Source organism: Myotis daubentonii, chromosome 1 (genome assembly GCF_963259705.1).
Source record: "Myotis daubentonii chromosome 1, mMyoDau2.1, whole genome shotgun sequence".
Classification (NCBI taxonomy): domain Eukaryota; kingdom Metazoa; phylum Chordata; class Mammalia; order Chiroptera; family Vespertilionidae; genus Myotis; species Myotis daubentonii.
This window is the reverse complement of record NC_081840.1, coordinates 178,430,692-178,455,571: the sequence shown is the minus strand read 5'-3', so window position 1 is coordinate 178,455,571 and position 24,880 is coordinate 178,430,692. Positions and strand designations below refer to the sequence as shown.

Genomic DNA, 24,880 nt, shown 5'->3' with positions numbered 1-24,880 from the left:
TATTTAATTCTAATAACTCTAAAGACATGACTGCTTTATTTAAACTAACAAACTTAAACTAGAAGTTTATCTTAGATCAAGTAACCTTGACAAGCATTTGGTAAGACTCAAAGTCTCATGAATGTTTTTTATGTTATTTTATTTTTTTAATCTTTAATTTCTTTATTGGTTAAGGCATTAAAAATGTGTCCTCATCCCTCCAATAACCCCCAACCTCCCGCCCCCACTCATGCTCTCATCTCCTGTTGTCCATGTCCATTGGTTTGGCTTATATGCATGCATACAGGTCCTTTGATTGATCTCTTCCCCTTACCCCCACCCTCCCCTACTTTCCCTCTGGGGATTGATAGTCTGATCACTGTTTCTCTGTCTTTGGATCTGTCCCTGTTCATCAGTCTATGTTGTTCTCTATATTCCACAAATGAGTGAGATCCTGTGGTATTTATCTTTCTCTGACTGGCTAATTTCACTTAGCATAATGCTCTCCAGTTCCATCCATGCTGTTGCAAATGGCAAGAGTTCCTTCTTTTTTACCGCAGTGTAGTATTCCATTGTGTAGATGTACCACAGTTGTGGTTTTTTTTTACTGCATTTCTGTGAAATGTCCTCCCCCGCCCTCCCACCCCCCCATAGGCATATCCCTGGAGGCATTTTCCTACAGAAAGCAGATTAGTGACTGCCTGGGGCTAGGGTGGGAGGACAGGGAGGGGCACTAGGAAAGGGAGGGGACTATTAATGGGATGGGTTTAAAGTCCTACAATTGGCTTCTCTCTGAGGGGGCGTGGTTGGACTCTAGGGTGGACCCAGCCAGCTTAAAACCCTGCAGAGGTGCGGCAGCCCACTCTGTGGTGGCTGTTAAGCGTGGAGGCATGGAGGAGTGCACTTGCCTCTGTGGTGTGTGCTCTTTGTGGGGATGTCGGTGTCGTCAGGAGTGCCAGGGCCCAGCTGAGAGGGCAGCAGCCGAAGGCAAGCCGGCCCCCGCAGAAAAGCACCTCGAGGCTGACGCAGCAGCGTGGTGCTGTGCGGGGAGTGGAGGAATTGCAAGCCCCATGCCGCCCCCGCACTGCTTGCTGCAGGACCTGCCGGTGGAGATACTGGTGGAGATCTTCGCCTCGCTCCCCGGCACCGACCTGCCCAGCCTGGCCCAGGTCTGCACAAAATTCCACCACATCCTGCACACTGACAGCATCTGGAGACGGCGCTGCCACGAGGAGTTTGGCGTTCGTGAAAACTTGCAGAACCTGGAGATGATGGGTATGTCTTATCGAGAAGTCTATGCGAAGCTTTTCCCATACAGAAACATTTTGGGTTTGTGGCAGCTAGATACTGAGGGCTATAGAACAATAGTGAATGTAGTGGTGGATGGTTTATGCATTACTGGTTGGAGGTACAAGCCTTCCCTTAACACCCATGTGGATGACCCAATGCAATTCGAGCCCTCGTTTAGAATTCGCCTGACGGAGAGGAAACCAGCCACGGTGGAGTGCATGGACGACATCTGCTTTTCCAACAGCCGCCACATGCAGATTCAGAACAGGTTCAGCATCCAGTGGATCAAGAGAGACCACCAAAAGGATTTAACAACGTGGCTTAGGAAAGAATGGCGGCTGGTGCTGGAGGACAGAGAGCGGTATGACTGGCTGACCTACCGCCGCCTCTATCTCCCGCCGACCCGGACGACCTCATCAGGCCAGGCCTCTTCCACGGCAAATACGATGGCTTCGGCCCTATGATTGCCATGCTCAGCTTCCACGGGCAGTATGCCAGGGTCACGAAGATCACGGGAGACTCCATGGGGACGTTAGAGATCCACCTCAGGCGCCGCATCCAGCTGCGAGATGGCGAGATCTTCCGCAACTTCAACCAGCTCGCCCGCGTGGTCCAGGAGATTGACGAGCAGGTGATCCGGGAGCAGCAGCAGCTGCAAGAAGATGGGACTGAGGAAAGCGAGGGCCATGGCTGGCAGAGCCCTGCCCAGCCCAGCGTCGGGGAGTCCGGGGCTGCAGCTTCGGAGGAGCAGCCTGTCCCGTTTGTTCTGCCTGTGGGCATGCGCTCAAGAGACCAGAACTACCCCCGAACCTGCAGGATGTGTTTCTATGGCGTTTACATTGGTCCCTTAGCTCCCTTTGGCTACCCCAGGCGCTACCCTGGAGTCTTCATCCTGTTGGATGAGAACCACTTTGAGTTCATCTGGCTGGAGAAGAAATACTTCATCCTGTTCGGCAGAGTCCAGAACACCTTCCAGAATGTGGAGGCACCATCCCCACAGGCCTTCCTGGAGGTGCTCTCGAACATTCAGTCCGGACCCCCTGGGAGGAGCAGCTTGCATGCACTTTGAAGATTTGACCTTCTGACTAGGTTACCCATCTTTGTTTGTTTTTTAAATCCTCACCCGAGGATATTTTCCCATTGATGTTTAGAGAGAGTGGGGGAGAGAGGGAAAGACAGAAATATTCAATGTTAGAGAAACACATCAGTTGTTTGCCTCCTACCCAAGCCTGGACCAGGACCAGGCTGGGTAGGGGCCAGAAATTGAGGTAGAAATAAACCTTAGACCAGTGGTCTCAACCTTCCTAATGCCGTGACCCTTTAATACAGTTCCTCATGTTGTGGTGACCCCCAATTTCCTTGTTACAAATTGAACATAATTATAGCATAGTGATTAATCACACAAAAAAATAAAGACATCTTAGTTAATAAAAAAAAGAAGAAGAATGGTAACATCTACATCTAATCTAAGTTAAAGGTAAGCATCATCCAAAAAACCTTTAAGATATATCAGTAGGATTCTCACATTTAAGTATTCCTTTGTGTAGTAAAACAATTCATAGATTATGGTGAGACAATCACTCTCACTGTTTTAACAAATCAGTGATTTTGTTTGTAATAGCCTATCTAATAACAGAGCAATATGCAAATTGACCATCACTCCAACACACAAGATGGCCACCCCCACGTTGTCAAAGGTGGCTGCCCCATATGGACACAAGATGGACGCCACATGATGGCCAGCAGGGGAGAGCAGTTGTGGGTGATCAGACCAGTAGGGGAGGGCAGTTGGGAGGGACTAGGCCTTAAAGGAGAGCAGTTGGGGGCAATCAGGCCTGCAGGGGAGGGCAGTTAGGGGCAATCGGGTTGGCAGGGGAGCAGTTAGGCGTTGATCAGGCTGGCAGGGGAGTGGTTAGGGGGTGATCAGGCTGGCAGGCAGAAGCAGTTAAGGGAAGTCAGATAGTCAGGCAGGCGAGCGGTTGGGAGCCAGCAGTCCTGGATTGTGAGAGGGATGTCCCAGATTGGAGAGGGTTCAGGCTGGGCTGAGGGACAACCCCCCATCCCCCTGTGCATGAATTTCATGCACCAGGTCTCTAGTATAATAATAAATAACACACTTAATGGATTTGTTAGGTGCCAAGTTGGGGGCCAGAATGGGAGAACCTAATGTATCACTTCAGTCACGTGTTCATCTCTCTTCTTCTAAACCCAGTTATGTTTTTACACTGAAACATCCTTAATCTAGGTGACCTCATCCTTAACCCTTTTTCTGCTAGAAACTTGTCAGTTGACCTTCCTTATCTTTCTCCCATCCAGAGCTTCTTGACTGCCTAACATTTGTGTAGCCCTATGATAGGTACATGGAATGGTGTGCCCAATGTTTGTGATAGACAATAAACACTGAAGGAATTTAGATGAGGTAGAGATTTCTGTGGGCTGGAGGGGTTAGGAAGGCCTCCTGAAGGTGGTGGGAATTGAACTGCTTCCTGAGGCATAAGAATATACTGGAGTTGGTTGCAAAAGGTCCTGCTTAATTAGAGGTAAAAAATAGTCAAAGGTTAGAAGAGTGCTCTCCACAGGGTTTTCAAACCTGTGCAGTAAAACTCAGGTTATTTACAGGTACTTCAGACATTCTAAATGGAACTTTATATGAAAATGTATTTTAATCATTTTTAAAAAAGTAACAAAGTATACACTCAAATTTTGTATTTGCCACATTATAATATATTACTTATCACTTTTGTGACATCAGTTTATTTATTTCACTCTGGCCTGGAATAAAATTTCTGCCGCCATTTTGTCTGTATTCAGAGAGCAATGTGAGATTGCTAAGAGAGCTAATATAAAACTTACACCTTTTTCAGCTTCTTATCAGTGTGAATCAGGATTTTTTTTCTCAATAAAGTGCAATAAATAAATTTGCATGCTGCATTTGAGAGCTTATGCATGTATATTACATGCTTATTTGATAAGACCACAACTGTTATTTGACTTCTCCAATTTAAAGTTTTTATAAATTCTATGATTGATCTACTTAGAACCTTTAGCTATTTTATAAAGTGTCTTTTGGGAAGGCTCATCTATGAAAAAGCAAAAAAAAATTCTGCTGCTAAAAATGTTGAAGGCCATAGCCTAAGGTCATCTCGTCTCTACTGAGTCTTAAAGGAATAGAGTCAGGTATATGGAATATTTTGTGTTTATTTGCAAAAAACGTTTGCACAGTAAAATGACATGTTGATAGCTGGGAAATTTGATAGTCTGCAAGGGATGAAACGGGGATAAAATAGAGCCACAGAGAGTATGTCGAAGACAACTGCTGCCTGACATCTTGGAGGGGAGATAGTCTGGAGAAGAATGATGGTGATAACAACAAAGGAGAGGAAGTATTGTTACAAAATTACTGGAAATTAATGTTGTTGACAAGATATTGAGAGATTGAAGAAGAAAGGGTAGGAAGCAAGAGATGCCCAAATTTTGGAACAGAGTTTTAGAGATAAAGGAATAAAGATTGAAGAGATGATGATGGCTTTAGTTTTATACATGTTTCATTTTATTACTAAAAGTTATGTCCTTAGGGGACTTATCCAAATATTGCAATCCAGACCTCATGATCAACAGTGTTATTAGGAAAAATGAGCAATGGAAGTTTGTAGATTCAAGGCTCCATTTTGGAGAGTGATTTCTGGTTTCTTGTGGTGCTCATATCATCTTCTGATTTGTTCCTAACATTCTGGAAAAATATCCAGGTAGATCCAAGTACTCTGATTATTTATTGTTCAAATCTTTGCCTGTATTCCTCTTAATTTCACATTTCAGGATAAAATGAGTAACAAAATGTCTAAATTGTACACACTTTACAACATGGACAAAGGAATGAAGATTCTTAAGAGATGTAAAATCGCCTGGCCAGTGTGGCTCTGTGGTTGAGCCTCAACCTACAAACCAGGAAGTCACAGTTTGATTCCCTCTCAGGGCACATGCCCGGGTGGGCTCAATCCCCAGTGTGGGCAGCCAGTTAATGATTCTCTCTCATCATTTTTGTTTCTATCTCTCTCTCCCTCTACCTTCCTCTCTGAAATCAATAAAAATGTGTGTGTGTGTGTGTGTGTGTGTGTGTGTGTGTGTGTTTAAAAGAGATGTAAAATCATAATGCCTAGGTAGGTTTTAAGAAACTGACTTCTGTTGACCTCTGCTTTTAGCCTGAATATCCAAAGATCTCCCTCCAATTTCTTTTGAGTATTGCTTTTTTTTAAAGCATTGAAAATACCATGGCTTTTGTTCTAGATAATTAGAGCCCAACGCTAGATTTCTAGGAGAGATGCTGAAAGGTGGATTGGGACGTGCATGACAATAGAAATGTTTGCCACATGCTTTACACAACATAATTCATACAGAGCCTCGTGGAAACATACCATTCATAGGAAAAAAACCTTAAATATAGGGAAGGTACATACAAAAAGCTAAACATAGCTAATATTTATTAAGCACTTAGAATGTGCCAGGCATCATGGTAAGCCTTTTATAAAAATAGTTTCTATGGGCGAATTTTTATCCATTTTATAGGTGGGAAAATGGAACCTAGAGAGTTTAACCACATGTTCAAAATCACACAGCAAGTAAATAGGTGGAGGCAGAATTTGAGTTCACTTCTGACCCCAAGGTGACCTCAAAGTCCATAACTTCAACCCTTCTGCTGAAAAACCTCTAGAAGGAAATAGAAAAGCACACACCAGCATGTGTTGACAGACCATTTTAAGGGCCATAGGACTGAAATTGTTGTTACACAATTTCACCCAGCCATGAGAACGAGACTCTGGCTTACCTGAAAAGGTTACATCTGCAAGATGCAAAAACTTTCTTGGATTAGCTTGCCTTTTCACTATGGTGAGCTCAAAAGTAATAGCTTTTCCAGTCACGACACTTGTAATTTGGCTGGAGGATGTGAACGGCCCTTCCTGGACTACAAGCTCAACAGCTGTTCCCATTTAGACAGTAGGTGAAAATTTATATTTAAAAAATAGTGGCTCATAAAGAAAGAATATGGAACAATGACAACTGCAAAAAAAGGGGAATAATTATACTCATGAAAAATGAACTGGTAAGTGATACATTATTTTTTTAAGCAAGATGTGTTGCGGCATTAAAAAAAAAATGGTGTCTTTAATTAATTCTGCGTAATGTTCAAAGAATAAGGTCACCCATACCAAAAATTTTTGAATAAAGCAAAAATCTAAGAAAGATATACTCTCTGATGTCACTAATAACAAAGAAGGGTTATTTTCTGGTCAATACTGCACCATTATTTTTTAGTTAGAGGTATTACAATTGAAAATAGTGGTTATAATAACCTAATGAGACTATCACATAAAATATATCTTGTTTGACATAAACGATGTAATCATAAACCAGAGTTATTTCTAAAGAACAAAAGTAATTACTTCAATAAGAAAAATTTAAGCTAGATCTCAGAGAATACCCAGGTATACCCATTTTTCACCTATAAACAGACTATCGTGTAATTTGCTTTAGGGTTTACAAAGGACTTTCACATACATTCTGGATGGAACAAACATCCCATTTGGCAGATGAGAAAATTATGGTGCTCAAGAACAGAGCTAGTAAACAGGATTTGAACCCAGGTCATCAACCTGGATTCTCTGCCAACAATTCCTGTGCCCTCTCCACAGTATGTTCTTTCCAGAAATGGTTGGAATCCTCTTCAACAAATTGTATGCGTAGGAACATTGTCTAAGTTATAGATGGGGATAGAGTTGAGGGTGGGCAAGAGGTAAACTCACTGCATGCTCTCGTTTGGAGTTGATTAAGGAACGGTAAGGATTATGGATGCTCAGGGACAGCTAAAAGTTTCATGTCCCTATGAACTGATAGTTGTAACATAATTTTTAACTCCTATTTAGAGGAGAGGTAGAATAGAGAGGACCTCTGGTGGCTTCTCCGGCTGTTATTGCCTTGCTCTTTCCTGTACTTCATGGCCTTGGAAGGAGCATGGCCTCTCTGGTATTCTGAGAACAAGCATGACTTTTGGAGGATTTTAACCTCAGCATTCCTTTCAAGCACACAAAATATCTTCTTTGAGATGAGTTATGGTAAATTCATTATCTCTTTCCCCCCTTATATCTCCGAAGATGTCTTTATACCCCAGTAATAATCTAATAGAATATATTATAGATTGTTACCCAGACAGTTGCTCCACTAGTCCACTCTAGTCAAGCATTAGATTTAATTGAGAATTTTTACATTTTATGTTGTTCTCCAAATACAAATTATCAGCCAAGAATTATTTATTTATGCTTATTATGGGCATAATACTTGTCCTGGAATACATAAAACATCCTTGTTTTCAAGGAGTTTATAACTCAGGGAAGATAAGACTAATATGTATATATAAAACTATCAGGTGATATTTAAGTAGTAAACTAGTATGACTGAGTTCAATCTCACTGGAGTCTAGAGAAGGAGATTGTATTTAAACTAGGCTTCAAAACATGGCTAGAATCCTGTGTGGCAGAATGGGGGTGAGAGGGAGGAGGAACAACATTGTTGTAAAGGTAATATGAGTAAAATCCTATAAATTGGAATAAATAATATACATGAAAGGGACAGTGAAGAGCTAGCTTGGAAGATGATATTGAGGGAGAGGGGAAAAGAAGGAGCAACTAGGCAACAATCAAACCTGAAACCCAAGGTAGAATATTTGTTTGATAAAAAAGAGATCCATCGTGGATGATTTAATAAACAAGTAGAACTTGGGGAATGGAGGTGGTAGTGACTAGGGGTAGATGCTGGAATTTGGAGGGATGTGCCATCCTGGGGCTGGAGAAAACCAGCGAGGAGCCTGCCACAGGTATCCAGGCGTAAGATCTAGTGAAGCTAGTGATGGGAAGAGAGAAGAGAGAAATCAAATGCAAATCTAATGGTTTTGTCAAATAGGTAAACATGAAAAGAGTTCAGGTGGGGGGAGAGAGAGAGAGAGAGAGAGAGAGAGAGAGAGAGAGAGAGAGAGAGAGAGAGAGAGAGAGAGAGAGAGGAGAGGAGAGGAGAGAGAGAAATATTATAGAAAAAACAGTAGGAATTGAAGTGCCATGGCTTATGGAGGATTGAGTCTTAATTGGTGTTAAAAAACAACTTTATGTCAAGTTTTAGAAAGCATGTAGTATTGATTAATTCAAGGTTCAGTGCAAATGCCTTCTTCTTTAAAAAGCCTTTCTAACCTTTTTTACATTAATCAAGTTTTCAACAAAATGATTGATTAAAAAACCCTTCTTCTGAGCTCTCATTGCTCTTATAATATGATTCTATTATAAAATTACAGATCAAGAGTCATGTCTTCTTCTTTTATGATGTCCAGTGCTTATCATGGAAACCTGGTACATTTAGACAGTTCAATAAAGGCTTGTGAATGAATGAATGAATGAGTCAATGAATGAGGTAGGAAAGTATGGTGTTCAGGTTATAGGTGAAGGGATCTATCATTAACATGGACAGGACTAAAGATATGTTGTTGAAAGAAATAGGATGTCATTTTCTAATTAAAATCCTCCCTGAAACAATATTGTCTAACATTTAATAACATTTTTGGAAAATGGTAATTCAGTCTCTGTTTAAATACCTTTAATGAAGAGGCAGCTTACTAAATTTTTGGGCAGGTTAATGGTTACAAACTTTTCCTGTGATGAGCCCAAGGACTCCTTATCTTAACTTTACTCATTGCTATTAGAAATGTCCAATAATGAATCAATTCCTCCCTTTATTTATGTAAGCACTAGAGGCCCAGTGCATGAAATTTGTGCATGGGTAGGGTCCCTAGGCCTGGCCAGTGATCAGGGCCAATCTGTGGGGCAACCAGTGGGGTGATTCAGGGACTCCCACTGGCACTTGCCTTGGCTGACTTGGGGCCTGCAGGCTGGGGGCAACTTCTGCATTGAGTGTCTGCCCCCTGGTGGTCAGTGTGTGTCATAGTGACTGGTCATTCCACAGGCCATTCCACCATTCAGTCTATTTGCATATTAGGCTTTTTTATATAGGATAGCTATCATGAACTCTCAATACATTTTTTTACATGTAATATTCTTCATTCTTGCACACTTCTTTATGTTTACTGGTTTTGAGATTCCATTCACCCTGATGGCTCCCCTCTAGGTGGATTCTGGTTAATGATGACTCCTTTTAATGGTGGCAATGTTAGACATATTACTCCTGGTCTGGTTTGGACTATAAATAGTCTATAGAACTATAAATTTCTTTTTATGAGCACAGCCTTTTCCTTAATGCATTCTTATGCTTTATTAACATTTTAAAACTCATATTGAGCTTGTTGTCAATTAAACTCTGACTCTTTTTGCATGTGCTGAGATTTGTGCACTGGTTTTTCACTATCGTATTTCATTTTGTCATATTCTGTCCATCATTCTAGCCAAGTAGTGATCTTGAGTCTTAAGCTTATCATTCAACATCCAATGTATTCTCCATACCTTCTAGGTTGAAGTTTTTGAAAACATGTGTATAACATATACAACCTCATACAAATGAAAATATTAAATATGGCAACATCAAGATTCATGTTTGCTTTGTTTACTATTGCACTTATGACATCTAGCACAATGTCCAGAACATATTGGATAGTTTTAGTGAATAAACAAATGGATTCCTGAATAAATAAAAGAGTTCTTCTAGGTTAAGTAGAGTCAACTAATCAACACTTTTAAAGTACTATTATTTTACCAGGTATAAACTATGTGTGCAATTAATAGCCAATATTCCCCCATATTTCTTCCAAAGATAACCTGAAATGCTTTGTCAAATGCACTAGTTTAACCAAAATAATCTTTTTTTGTAGTAGACATTTAAAAAAACACTGGTTATAAAAAATAGGCAAAAAAAGAAGGGGTGAAGGATCTCTAAGTGTTTGGGAAAGAGTCTTTATTAAATTCCTCTAGAGATCAAATACACATTACCTGATTTAAGACTCCAAGAAAATCTAAAAAATATATCAGTTTAACTAAATCAGTTAAAGTAAAAAACTTTCCAGATTTATTTATTACGGAACCTTTAAAAATTTTTTACAGTAGTTATTAATATCTTATAGAAGTAGTGTACAGGTTTTAGAAAATGCTAATATACAAACCTCAATAAAAATGAAAATGAAATTTATCTGGAATGGTTTGTTATTCTTAAGCCCATGTTGACTTTTAACAATCATTCATTCACTCTTTATGTGCTCACAAACTGGTGTCTCACAAAACAGGGTAAGATGTTTAAAAATTTGGCTGAATTTGACATCAAGTTCTTAGATTTATAGCAGAGTTTCTGCTCTGGTTATGCATCAGAATTACCTGTTAAGATTTTAAAGAAACCTAGATGCTTGCCATTCAGCCTTGGAGTTCATGATTCCTTAGATCAGCGGTTCTCAACCTGTGGGTCACTACCCCTTTGGGGATCAAATGACCCTTTCACAGGGGTCACCTAAGACCATCGGAAAACACATATATAATTACATATTGTTTTTGTGATTAATCACTATGCTTTCATTATGTTCAATTTGTAACAATGGAATTGGGGGTCACCACAACATGAGGAACTGTATTAAAGGGTCGCGGCATTAGGAAGGTTGAGAACCACTGCGAGTTGGATGGAGCCAGAGATACACAGAGTTGCTAGTTCCTGTGGCATCCACTGTTCTTTCCTTGTTGAATGCTGAGCTATTACACTTTTCCCATCATCCAGCACTACTCCTATTTTCTACAGAGTTCCTCAGAGCCTTCTAACAAAGGAGCCTCCAAACACATTCAAAACTAGGCTTTCTATAGTTCTTCCCATTTGTCTTCGTCTTCAGTTCTCTCATCCCAATATTTGCTTTATCCTTTCAATCAATCCTTCTCCTTGACATAGAAGATAAAAGCAAAATAAAAACTGAGTAGCTTTGCTTTCTCTTTGTCATCTGTCAATATTATTACATTGATCCACAGAATCATATCTATGCCTTCCCAAGCTAAAATATCCTCTTTGTTTCCTGTGACATATTTTGCAAGCTATAGTACATTCTAGGTATTTAGCCTTCTTAAATTATTGTTCACTCTTCTCAGATATCCCCATGTGCCCATTATTCCCTCATTTTATACATGTACACAGATGCAGCAGTCTTGGAAATGAAATTTTATATTGATATCATGAAAGAAGCATTAAAGTATTTTATATTCCTTGTTATCACTACCAGAAAGCATTATCAAGAACTCCTTGTTTGCTTATTTATCTATCACTGCAGCATTATGTTCTATATCCTCTACTGGACAAACATGAGAAAGAAAAACTGAAATAGGAGATTGAATCACAGAGACGGTGGCCAATTTACAGCTTAGGAAAAATAAGTTGCTTTAAAAATCACTGTTATTGGCAACCAAATAAATTCATAGTAAAATCATTTATATGGTTGTTTTCCATCTCTATCAAACGCACCCCCACATTGCCTTCAATTAAGGTCAAGAGTTATTAACATGTATTACAAGAACTTTCAGGTTCCGTCCCCTGCTTCCTACATTTTCTGTTCATTTTCTATTTCATTCTCTCTCCACCCATTCCCTTTCACAAGCTTTCACTAGGTGCCTGAATAATTCTTTCTTGTCCTTCAAGTGTCATTTCAGACATCATTTCCTATGTGAAGCCCACCCTGACACCAAAGCTGTGTGTCTTTCCCTCACGTTCCCATGGCAGTGGATACATCCTTGTCCCTATCATTAATAATCTGTGTATCTGCCTTACTATCTCACTGGCACATTAAGGCTTGTGTTTCATTCATTGTTGCATCCCCAGCACCCAGGACAGCGCCCGATACTGTATTTGATAAATACATGTTGTCTGAAGCAAAGAAGAAAAGATGGCACTTCTCTCTATATCTTGATCTTCCTGATAAAATGTGGATTTGGGTATATCAGCAGCTTGGAGGCAGGAAATCTGCTGGGAAAAACAACAGTCTCTTTAAGCATCCTCAGCAAAAATGCAAACGGATGTTCTTAGCTCTCTAGCTTCAGATAATATGAGAGACAGGAAGTATATTGTGTGTTTTTTCAATTCCCAGCTGGAGCTGGCAGTGCAAAGACTTTCAGAAAATAATTTTGCTATTTGTAAACTGAAGGAATGTGAGATGGAAGCAAATCAGGGAGAATAAGTAGGGAACTGTGCAGTGGGGTTTTTTATAGTCACTTTTGTAGAGATAACTGCACTGTAAAAAAGGATGATGATACATGAGGGATAAAACTACTAATTTTTTTTTCTCACAAGATAATTCAGATCCAGGGCTGTTTCATACATTAAACTGTGAAACCTGCTCACCACAGCTTTTTGAATTTTTTGTTTAGTTTTTGTGAGGATTCCTTCTGGCTTATTCATGAACTCATGTGGTGTAGATACCCTTCAGGAGGGAACCGTGGCTCTATTTCACCACCAGAAAGAAACTGAATTCAGATATAGTTTGGAATAGGAATGCACAGTACTTTCCAAAATATACACATTCAATAACACATTTGTTATTAGTACTTATGTGAAAACATGAAATTTTGAGGATTATTACTTAAGAAATATAAATTTACACTCCATTTAGGTTACCACACATCTGAGGACCCTGAGTATTTTTGAGATTTGTCGTAAGCCTGATCCATTATAAGTTCTAATAATAAATATGATCAACCTGTTTCATTGGGGTCCCCCGCAGTGAGTGAGCCATTCTAGGCAGGAGCTCCCACTGCCATCTGTAACCCAGGAATCGGGGCTCAGAGTCTCCAGGACCTGGGACCTGCCCCACCCCCTTTGTAGCCCCAGCTCCCAGGCCAGAGACTAGTATAAAGAAGGAGCTCAGTACGTGTTTATTGGTTTAATGAGTGAAGTCTTGAATTGTTCAGTGTTTGTGCATCTAAGCGGGTTCTTACTGGGGTTATTGTGGCACCTCACCTCTAGGGTTCTGCTTGACCTCCATCCCAGGAGAAAACACAGGTTATATTTCTAACCCATAGTTATGTCCCAGGATTTTTCTCAGTCTCTGGTTTCTCCTGGGGGTCTTGTGCCCTTCCTGTGATCACCGGGTTCAACCTGCTTCTAGAGATCCAGACTCTTTAGGAAGTAAGAGAGCAAATTCCAAAAGGTTCTCTGACAATGGCCCAAAGCTCAATTACCCTTCCTAGAGCCCCAGTTCTTTCACCTGTGGCTATTCCATGCTCGCCTTGCTGGTTTGGCTCCTCTTTCATGCCTTCAACACGGGTCTGTTTCCTCTACAAAAGCAGAGGGAATGTCCTCCTCTTACCCTTTTCCTTTAACTTAGGATATTCTCCTGACTTTGTTTCCTCCCCTGTAACCTCAGATGTGGCATCTCCATGCCTCTATTGTCCTCTCCCATTTTAGTATCTTCTTTCTTGGACTCCATATCTTCCCTTTTGTTTCATCCACCAGCTCCTTCAACACTCTCTTCTTACTATCATACAACCCCCTTGAAGGTCAGCCGATAGTTGCCAGTGCCTTCCAATAAAGCATATTGAATTTGTGTTGTAGACTCTTTAAAAGTTTTACAATATACATTTGCCTTTTAAAATCAACATCCATCTTTTTCATATACCTGCAAAGAATACTTTACAAATCCTTATTTATGTTTGATCACATATGGTTGTGGTGGCTGTTCTAGTGTAAGCTAATTCCTCCTAATGCATCATCATTATTTTGGAAAGGGAGCATTTTATTACATTTTCTTTGAAAAAGGTCACAATAAGACAATAAGAGGAATCTCTTTGAAGTGGGTAATCCAGGTTTTTTTTTTTAAAAAATAGTTATACAGGTAATGGAACAGTGCCTGAGTCCCAATGCAATTTTCTGATATTTAATTAATATTCTAAATTAGTGCCTGGAATGCTTTATGTGTGGGTTGAAGAGACCATTGGAATCTTGGTCAGTACAAGGATTTATGGCTGTATAAGACACAGGGAGTTTATTACTGCCGCTATATCTGAGGTGGATGCTTTCGGAAGCAGGATTTCTGGCCAAAAGCTACATCACAGAGTCTGGCAGATGTGCTTCCTTTATTTTTTTTCTCTTGATTCTTCAGTCCAAATGAATCCAAATTAATTGCATTTTTATTGATTTTATTCATTTGGCTTAGTAGGGCCATCAGAAGGGGATCATTTTTATTTTTATCTTCATTGTGAGATGTGTCTCAAGGCCACTTGTGAAATAAAAGGCACCAGATCAGTGGTGTTCATGATCTCATTCTAGAGTCTTGAGTGGTAAACAGGGATTTAGAGAAAGCCTCTGGCGGGAAGAGTTGCGCTCACATGCTGCTTTCCCCTTTCAAACAGACACACATCGACAGAGTGCTGGTTAGCCTCTGGTTTATTTCCTCTTGAAACATGTATGTCTAGATTTAGTATCTTGAAATTTCTTGGGCTTATTCAAACTTTCTTGGATTTTTATCCATTTTATTCCTCTTATTAAAATCTAGTAAGAAAAAAATAAATGATAACAAGTGAAGATTTAAAAACATGATAAAAAGAGAGTTAATAAATATTAGACAAAGTATTAATATTAAAAGTAGGTAAAAGCAGAGAGACTGGAGAGTGCCTCTAGCACTCTAAAGAAGGTAGGCTGAAGATCAGGATGGTGAGTGAATGGAGAGAGAAAGCAGATTGAGGTGTGGTAAGTGGGAGACCACAGACATCAGAGAAAGCGTACCTTGCTGCTCTAAAGGATGAAAAGAAAAGGATGCTTGCTTAGGCTAAGAAGAACATGCTTGAGGGGAGAGGGAGAGAGGGAGAGAAGGAGAAGAGAGAGGGAGTAGGAGAGAGAGAGAGAGAGAGAGAGAGAGAGAGAGAGAGAGAGAGAGAGAGAAAGAGAGAGAGAGAGAGAGAGAAGAGAATGATATTAGGGTGTCAATACAGTCATCTCCCCTTGTCCAAAGGGTGTACATTCCATGATCCCCAATGGGTACTTAAAACTGCAGATAGAACTGAACCCTATATATACGATGTTTTTTCTTATACATACACACCTGTGATCAAGTTTAACTAATAAATCAGGCACAGTAAGAGATTAACAACAGTAACTAAGAATGAAATGGAACAATTATAATAATGTATTGTAATAAAAGTTATGTGAATGTGGTTTTTCACAAAATATCTTATTGTACTGTATATACAGTGAGCATATGCTGGACAAGGGAATGGCTCATGTCCTTGGTGGGATTCAAGGTGAAGAAACAAGATTTCATCACACGACTCAGAATGGTGCATAATTGTTTATTCCTGGAATTTTTCATTTCATATTTTCAGACCACAGTTGGCCTTAGGTAACTGAAACCACAGAAAGTAAAACCATGGATAGGGGTGGGGGTATCGTACACAGAAAAAACACACATTGGAAATAAGAGTGTATTTTCTCTTCATTTTTGTTTTAAGTCAATCAAGTAGGAATTGACACTTACAGGAAAGGTAGAAGGTGGAGAATAATGGGAAGGCCAGCAAAGATATTTAAGGTAGAATCATCTAACTCTGTGATAATCTAGTTAGCATCTCAGTTGTTAGGAAGTTTGCCTGAGGTTGGCATCCTCGGACACAGACCCTGAGCTGAGGATTTCTCCGTGAATATTAGGAAATGTTCCTGGGGCAACTAATAGGAGCTATGGGAAGTGGAAACAGGAAAGGGAAGGGATTGAGCAAGAGTGTGGTGGCAGGCAAAGTTCCACAGCGTGTGATCCCATTGGTCACATCTCAGAATAGTCCAGTTAGGGGCAAGGGAGCTGTGGTATTTATACATTTACACCCGTGGTTCTCAACCTGGGGTGATTCGGCCCCCAGGAATGTTTGATTGTCAGACTGGGAGGAATATGATACCCATAGGTGGAGGCCAGGGAGGCTGCTAAGCTTTCTACAATGTACAGGGCAGCACCTCACCCGAAATAATTATCAGAGCCCAAATGTCAGTATCACTCAGGTTAAAAAAATCTGGTGTACACCAGTCAGTCATTGCTTCAGGGCTCTCAGCAGGATGTACAGTTAGGGTCCCATGAAGCCTTTCTGGTAGTTTGAGGGCAGCAGGCTGTTGGGAGTGAAAACCCACCCAGAGTTTGTGAGTGTGGCAATCGCAAAGGAATCACAGGGAGCATGGGCAGAATACTGGCAGGATGCTGCAGAATCCTGGCAATTCACTGATGTGAACTTTCACAATATCTCTTGTCTTTTCCAGTCTCATGACCTTTATCATGACAATCACCTGGGTTAATATCTATTGGGACTGCAAACTCTTTCTTGATCTATTTTATAACCTGGGAATCCAAAAAGACAGAGCAGTAGCATTGGGTTGGATATATAACGTGAGCTACCTTTCTCCAAGCCAAGGAGAAATGTTTTTTGACATTCTTTCTGACTTAAATAATGAGCTGCATTTTCACTCATCTTTTGCTCTGAGGCCAGGCTAATCTCTCCTGAAAGTATTCTAAATTGATACTCAGTAGCTTTCTAAGGTCATTTAAATTCCTAATGAAAAGTCACTCAAGGCCATAGTACAAAATAAATACATTGTTATTGATCATGCAATAAGGTATTAGGCTAATTTAATAAGGCTTCTCCCTGAGATGTACTTAATTCACCAATATAGTCATTTCTCAGCCATCAGAGGTCCTGCTGTTTTTTCATGGCCTAGAATAGTCATTTCTGATTTGCCTTACTCCATGTTGCCACCTGAATATTCCAGGATGCCTCATCTCTGTTAAACTTCTTTTCCTTGTCGGCAAAGTACAGTGACAGAATAAGGATTCATTACTCTTGAAATGACCCTTTCCACAATATCCTCTTTTTATCTCCTTAATCAGCAAAGTGGTGCTCTGAGGACTGGCAGGTTCACTGCCTACAGGCACATTTATTACCGAGACACAAGCTGAATAATTGTGTATTTACCAACTTCAATTTAACCTCACAACTTAGCTGTCTTCTGCGACAAGGTGAGAAATAAGACCAAGGTGCTCCTCTCCCTGTAGCTCATCAATAACTCCTCTCTCTCAACCAAAGCTGTTTTCATTGTCACCCTTGCATGCGTGAGTTGATCTGCTTTAGCACATGGCTTTTATCTTCAGAAGAAAAAGGTTTTGTTGTCTTGATCAAAGCTTTAAGTCTTAACTAAAAAAATAAGGCAGAGAAAGGTAGCATTCCTTTTTTATATTTCCTCCCAGGAGAATGCATGTCAGTGTGCAAGGGAAGAGAGGATTAATTTATCTATTTATTTTGGAAGGAGATGGGTAATAGCATGCCTAGGTCAATATTTTTTAATCTCATATGAAAAATATATTCAAACTTATTGTAAAAATATGATATTAAAAATTCATTTAACCTAGCAATTCTGAAGGAAATGATAGAAGTGTGCAGCTATGTAAGTATAGGTGGGTTAATTGCAGCACTACTTTCAACTGAAAATTATAAAAAAATAATCAGAATGTCCATTAATATGTGATTACAGTGAATTCATACAGTGAAAATTAAATGTACCTGTTACAAGTATAAGGTAAGTAAGCCTATGGCTATTGACTTGGAGAAGCGTCCATGATATATTGTTAAGTTTTAAAAAATCTCTGGTACAGTATAGACATTTTCAAACTGTATAAAATAAGTTTTTATTTGTATTAAATACCTGGATTGCTATTTATTAAACTGTTAGCAGAGTTTCCCCTGAAAGGCAGGATCACATTGGTACTCAACTAAGGACAGTTCTGTTTGGCAATGTCTGGAGACCTGCCTGTCTGTCACAACTGAGGGTGGTGCTCCTGGCATCTAGAGGCCAGGGATTCTGCGAAACATCCTACAATGCACATGTCAGCCCTCATTATGCCAATAGTGGGAGGTTTAGAAGCCCAGGATTAGAAAGATTTATACTTTCTATTTTTATGCTCTTTGGTGGTATAATGTTGAGCAACAACCTTGCTTTCCTTTTATTTTAAATAAAATTCATACAATATTTCCAGTTTGAGGAAAAATATCCTTGACATAATACAGCTCTTTCCTTTGTAAATTTCAAGTATAACACAGGTCAAAGGATGTAAACTCTTGTAAGGCAGGTAACTCTTAGGTCGTTGTGGATATTGGCAGCTGTAATAAAATTATCCTATGTAATAAAAGAGAAAAATGGTAATTGGCGTACGACGATACCCTTTTCATTGGCTAATCAGGGCTATATGCAAATTAACTGCCAACTATGATTGGCAGTTAACTGCCAACTATGATTGGCAGTTAACTGCCAACTATGATTGGCAGTTAACTGCCAACTATGATTGACAGTTAACTGCCAACTATGATTGACAGTTAACTGCCAACTAAGATTGGCAGTTAACTGCCAACAAGATGGCGGTTAATTTGCATATGTAGGCACAATGCAGGGAGGCGAAAGGGAAAGCAGGAAGAAGCCCCCTGCCACTGACAGTGATCGGAAACCCAGGGGGGAGCTAAGAGCTGGGGGGCAGGGCAAAGGCGGCCCTGGGGCCGCCTTTGCCCTGCCCCCCAGCCATGATCGGAGAATCAGGCGCCTTTGCCGCCCTGGCCAGTGATAGCAAGGAAGTAGGGGTGGAGCCAGCGATGGGAGCTGGGCACGGTCGAAGCTGGCAGTCCCGGGAGCTAGGGGTCCCTTGCCTGGGCCTAAAGCGGAGCCCACGATCGCGGGGCCGCTGCAGCTGCGGGTCCCCGCTGCCCGGGCCGGACACCTCTGCCAGAGGCCTCAGGCCTGGTCAAGGGGCCGATCCGGTGATTGGTGATCGGAGTGTGATGAGGGTCAACTCCTCTGGCCGAGGCATCAGGCCTGGGTGGGGGGTGGAGCCGGGGATTGGGGGGATATGATGGTCCCCTTGCCCAGGCCTGAAGCCTGGGTCAGAGGCGTCAGGCTTGGGCGGGGGGTGGAGCAAGCGATCAGAGGGAGATGGGGGTCCCCTGCCCAGGCATGATTCCTGGGCCAGAGGCCTCAGGCCTGGGCGGGGGCCAGAGCCAGTGATCAGGGGGAGATGGGGGTCCCCTGTCCAAGCCTGACACCTCTGTCAGAGGCGTCAGGCCTGGGCAAGGGGCCGATCAGGCGATCGGAGGGTGATGGGGGTCAACGCCTGAGGGCTCCCAGTATGTGAGAGGGGGCAGGCTGGGTTGAGGGACACTCCCCCCCACACACACCCAGTGCACGAATTTCGTGCACCGGGCCCCTAGTGTGTTATAAAACTGAATCTGTTTTGTGAGGTAGAGTAGGGATAAAGGGATTAAAGGAAAATTAATCGAACAATGGTCAAATGTCCTAACGTTTTTTTAAAAGTATTATTGCATGCAGTGTGTTTGTTGTCCCCTTCCCTACCTGTGGGCTATCTTCCTAACCTATAGTTGTAATGTGTTCAGAAAATATATTAACTTAAATAACAGTCAAACAAAGATAATATAGAAGAATGTCTATTGCAGCACTATTTATAATAGAAAAAATAGAAACAATCTAAGTATATGTCAAAAGGGGAATGTTTAAGTAGATTTGGGCCTCTCTATATATGTAAATAAAGTACTAATATGCAAATGAGGTCAGGACTTCGTAACAGTCATGACCAGCTCAGGAGGAAGTCGACAGGTGGGTCCTGAGCCTGAGAGAACAACATGCAGGCATGGCCTGGAGCCTGAGAGATCAACAGAGAGGGGTGCCTGCTCCAAGCCTCCATGGCCTGGCTAGGGACAGGCCCCCAGCGGACACACACAAACACACACACAGAACGCCTGCTCCAAACCTCCCCAGTGCGGCTGGGGGAAGGCCCCCAGCGGACACACACACACACACACACAGCACCTGCTTTGAGCCTCTGTGGCCAGACTGTGGCTAAGGCCCGCTCAGTTGGACATCCGTCAGTTGGACATCCCCTGAGGCAGTGATGGCGAACCTTTTGAACTCAGTGTGTCAGTATTTTGAAAAACCCTAACTTAACTCTGGTGCCGTGTCACATATAGAAATTTTTTTATATTTGCAACCATAGTAAAACAAAGACTTATATATATATATATATATATATATATATATATATATATATATATATATGTATATATATATTTTTAAAATATATTTTATTGATTTTTTACAGATAGGAGGAGAGAGTGACAGAGAGTCAGAAACATCGATGAGAGAGAAACATTGATCAGCTGCCTCCTGCACCCCTCCTACTGGGGATGTGCCCGCAACCAAGGTACATGCCCCTGACCGGAATCGAACCTGGGACCTTTTAGTCCACAGACCGACACTCTATCCACTGAGCAAAACCAGCTGGGGCAAGACTTATATTTTTGATGTTTATTTTGTATATTTAAATGCCATTTAACAAAGAAAAATCAACCAAAAAAATGAGTTCGTGTGTCACCTCTGACATGCATGTCATAGGTTTGCCATCACTGCCCTGAGGGCTCCCGGACTGTGAGAGGGGGCAGGCTGGGCTGAGGGACCCGAATACCCAGTGCACAAATTTCATGCACCAGGCCTGTAGTGTTTATAAAATGAAGTACTTGGCATTCATTAAAAAATAAGATGAATCCAAGTGTCTTATTTGAGATCCAAAACATATTGTTAAAATAAAAAAAAGTTGCAAGCTAATTTCCAGCAAGATTCTCTATTGTAAATAAATACATCTATATAAATATATATGTACATATACATACTTGTGTGTACAATGTGTGTGTTTATACAGTATGTGTATGTGTAACTATGTCTATTATAAACATGGAAAATTCAGGAAGAATTTACATTAAACTTTTAAAACAAAAGGAAGACTAACAATCCAATAAAAAAATGGGCAGAAGACCTGAATGAACACTTTCTCAAAGAGGACATACAGATGTCCAAGAGACATATGAAAAAATGCTCAAAGTCACCAATCATCAGAGAGATCAAATTAAAACAACAATGAGGTACCACCTGCCAGATTGGTACCTCAATGAATCAATAAACAACAAGTACTGGCGAAGATGTGGAGAAAAAGGAACCCTAGTTTACTGCTGGTGGGAATGCAGACTAGTGCAGCTATTATGGAAAACACTGTGGAGTTTCCTCAAAAAATTAAAAAGGAACTGCCATTTGACCCAGTGATCCCACTTTTATATCCTAGGAATACAGAAACATCAATCAGAAAGAATATATGCACCCCCTATGATCATAGCAGCATTATTTATAATAGCTAAGATCTGGAAATAGCCATAGTACCCATCACTAGGTGAGTGGATAAAAAAGTTGTGGTATATTTAGACAATGGGATACTATGCAGCAGTATAAAAGAAGGATCTATTACACCTTGAGACATGTTGTCTCAAGGAGGGTCTTGGAGAGTATTATGCTAAGTAGGCCAGTCAGAGAAAATTAAATATCACATGATCTCACTTATATGTGGAATCTCATGAACAAAATAAACTGATGGATAAAATAGAACCATGGAAGCATAGACTAAACTGACGAATCTAAGAGGGGAGAGGGGGGTGGAATGAGATTAATTAAAGAAGTTATATGCATATATGCATTGCCCATGGACACAAGCAATAGGGTGGTGAAGGCCTGTGGTGGGGCAGGAACCAGGTGGAAGGGGGCAATTTGAGAAAATTGGGGGACATCTATAATACCCTCAACAATAAAGATAAAAGTAAAATAAAAAAGGGGTTACTCAGACCTTAGACTTAGAGGTGGATGTTATGGGTGTGATTATAAGGATTTTAATTTATTGATCTTTTACCTACATATATACATATATGATCCCTAAGCCAGTTGTGTTTAGAAATGTAAATGTTTTTTGGACAATACTTGTTAGTAAAAAATCAGGAGTCAAAAATATAAGTTAACTATGTAAATTAGGTTTTCATTAAAACTTTATTTATCATTTACAAGTTGTTAAAATATATTAGGAAGATGGGTAAAGGAATTTAATGTGCTGAATTGTGTAATTCTTTCCTCTGGCACTGCTAATGGGATAAGGTGCTATTTCTTAGTATAGTGAAACAATAATAATGCTTACCCAGTGTTCTCTACGGGCTAAGTAGGCACTGTTTTGTGTGTGTGTGTTTTTTTTTAAATATTTTTATTGATTTCAGAGGAAGGAAGAGGAAGAGAGAGATAAAAACATCAATGATGATGTGCCGTGACTGGGAACTGAACCGTGACCTCCTGGTTCGTTGGTTGATGCTCAACCACTGAGCCTTGCCGGCTGGGCAGTAGATACAATAATTGTCTTAAAACCTGCTTATTTGTCTCAAAACCCCCTTATGTGTGTTCTATTTTATCCTCATTTTAGAGTTGAGCAAACTGAGACACAGTGAGCTTGAGTAACTTGCTGCACAAATGAGAGCCAGGATGTGAACCTAAGCAGCCTGGTTTAAGTTGACCTGGATGAATCGTTAAATGATTGCATGGTCCAGATTGTCCAAAGCAAAACTCAGTGTGATGGGTCATGCGGTGTGATAATCAAACCTGGGGCTGGGATGTCACAAACACCAGACTGGAGCATCACTGCCACCTCTCCTGCTGCCAGCAGCACTGGACAACCAGAGTAAAGGCCCCTGTTACCAAGTCAGAAAAGGAAAGAACAATCTGCGAACACGGCAAACACCGTCACCTCCTCACTCACACTTTAGGCTTTGTTTTAGGGAAGCCTTTCATTCTTTTATCTGACCTGGCCTAGCAGAGTGGTTAGCAGTCCAGGAGGTAATCACAATTTGGGAAGACTGGGGCAGAGGCTCTCCAGGATGAGGACTTGAACCAGGCGAACTCTGTCATCACCCCAATCAATATTCCTTATTATTTACCAGCAGTCCCAGACTGGCAGAGATATTCCCCCCTCTGAGTTCAGTTCAGCATCAAAGCCTTAAATGATGCGTAGAACTTTGCACCAGCCCCCTAGGCTTAAATGTTATCATCACAGGCAGAGCAGGCGCCTGTCACCTCCCAGAGTGTAGAGAGGAACCAGGGGCTAGAGGTCTTCCTTTTTCTTTTTTTGGAAGGGTAGCACAAACATGCCTCTGAAAAGGCTTTCATAGTCACCCACTGTGAATAGAATTTCTGTAGCTCTGAAGCTTCTGGGGGCAGACTATACAAAACACATTTTTTTTTCCCCCCTCCACACCTCTGTTTTAAGTTTGCCAAGAAGACTAAATAAAAGTCTGTAGGTGGTCATGTGAACTGAATTAAAAAAGGAGCTTAAAGATGGTTTATCACTTGTTAACCACGGGATAGTCCTAGACATTCAAGAACATCAAATTAGTGTTTGTTTTCTACTTCAACACATATTGGTATTTCTGAATTTCACCTTATTTTTGAATGGATACTAGAGGCCTGGTGCACGGATTTGTGCACTGGTGGGGGGGCGTGGCATGCGGGGATTGGCCCGCTGTGGGAGCAGCCACTCATCCTGGTCAGCTGAGAGGCTGTGGACCCACCCTCTAAGCAGCTACTGAATGAGGAAATTAGTCTGAGCTGATATTTTGGGGGTAATGTCTTTAGTAAAGGCATATCCTGTGTCCTGGAGGAACCTGGTGGAGAGCTTTACACCCCAAGCCACTTTATGAATGTCCTTGATTTGTGATGCCAGGTTGATGACACCGTCGGGGATGTTCAGGGCAGCCATGCTCCAGGATCCTCAGCCATCAGGACAGCCTCCCTGGGGGGTCCACAGTCACATCCTCTCTTGCCACCCGCCTACACCAGCTCCCTGCGCTCTTTCTAGAATACAACTTAGAGGGCCTGCATCAGCTGTTGGGGTTAGGGCAGAGTCTGGATTGTATCAGGTATTTGATAGGTGCAGAGACTTGGCCTCCCCCTGGGCCTGCTAGTGGCTGCTTCCACTGCGGGAGCAGCTGCTCATCCTGGTCAGCCAAGCGGCGCTCCCACTATGGGAGTGTACTGACCACCAGGGGGCAGCTCCTGCATTGAACGTCTGCCCCCTGGTGGTCAGTAAGCATCATAGCGACTGGCTGACCAGTTCTGGTCATTCTGCCGTTTGGTTGCTGGTCTTTTACATATATAGACTAGAGGCCTGGTGCACGAATTCATGCACCATTGGGGTCCCTCGGCCTGGCCTGAGGGATTGGGCCGAAACTGGCTCTCTGATATCCTCCAAGGGGTCCTGGATTGCTAGAGGGCATAGGCCAGGCCAAGGGACCTCACTGGTGCACGGTCGGGCCGGGGAGGGACGCAGGAGGTTGGCCAGCCAGGGAGGGACTGTGGGAGGGCTCCAGGGCATGTCCAGCCCATCTCTCTCAGACCCGATAGGCCAGACCCCAGCAGCAACCTAACCTACCTGTCAGAGCATCTGCCCCTTGGTGGTCAGTGCATGTCATAGTGAGGGGTTGAGCGACCTTAGCATATCATTAGCATATTACACTTTGATTGGTTTAATGGATGACTGGATGACCAGATGACCAGACACTTAGCATATTAGGCTTTTATTATATAGGATAATTAGTGAAATTTGGTGAAAACAAAGAGTAAGAAGGTTAATGATACAAAAAAATTAGGCATACCATTTTGTAGTATTGTTTGTCTTTGATGCCTGCCAATCTGGTGACTGTCCTCTTTAAAATTCCTTATGTTGAAGCCC

The 24,880-nt window shown here is 41.5% G+C and overlaps 1 protein-coding gene across 1 annotated transcript; it reads left to right on the top strand.

Annotated features, from left to right (window-relative positions):
* The first annotated feature begins 869 nt into the window (after positions 1-869).
* Positions 870-2,480, top strand: LOC132238863 (F-box only protein 31-like). The gene is given in 2 exon segments (XM_059704897.1): positions 870-1,668; positions 1,671-2,480. Coding segments are annotated over 2 exon segments (1,467 nt in total). The 3' UTR covers positions 2,339-2,480.
* Positions 2,481-24,880: the final 22,400 nt, after the last annotated feature.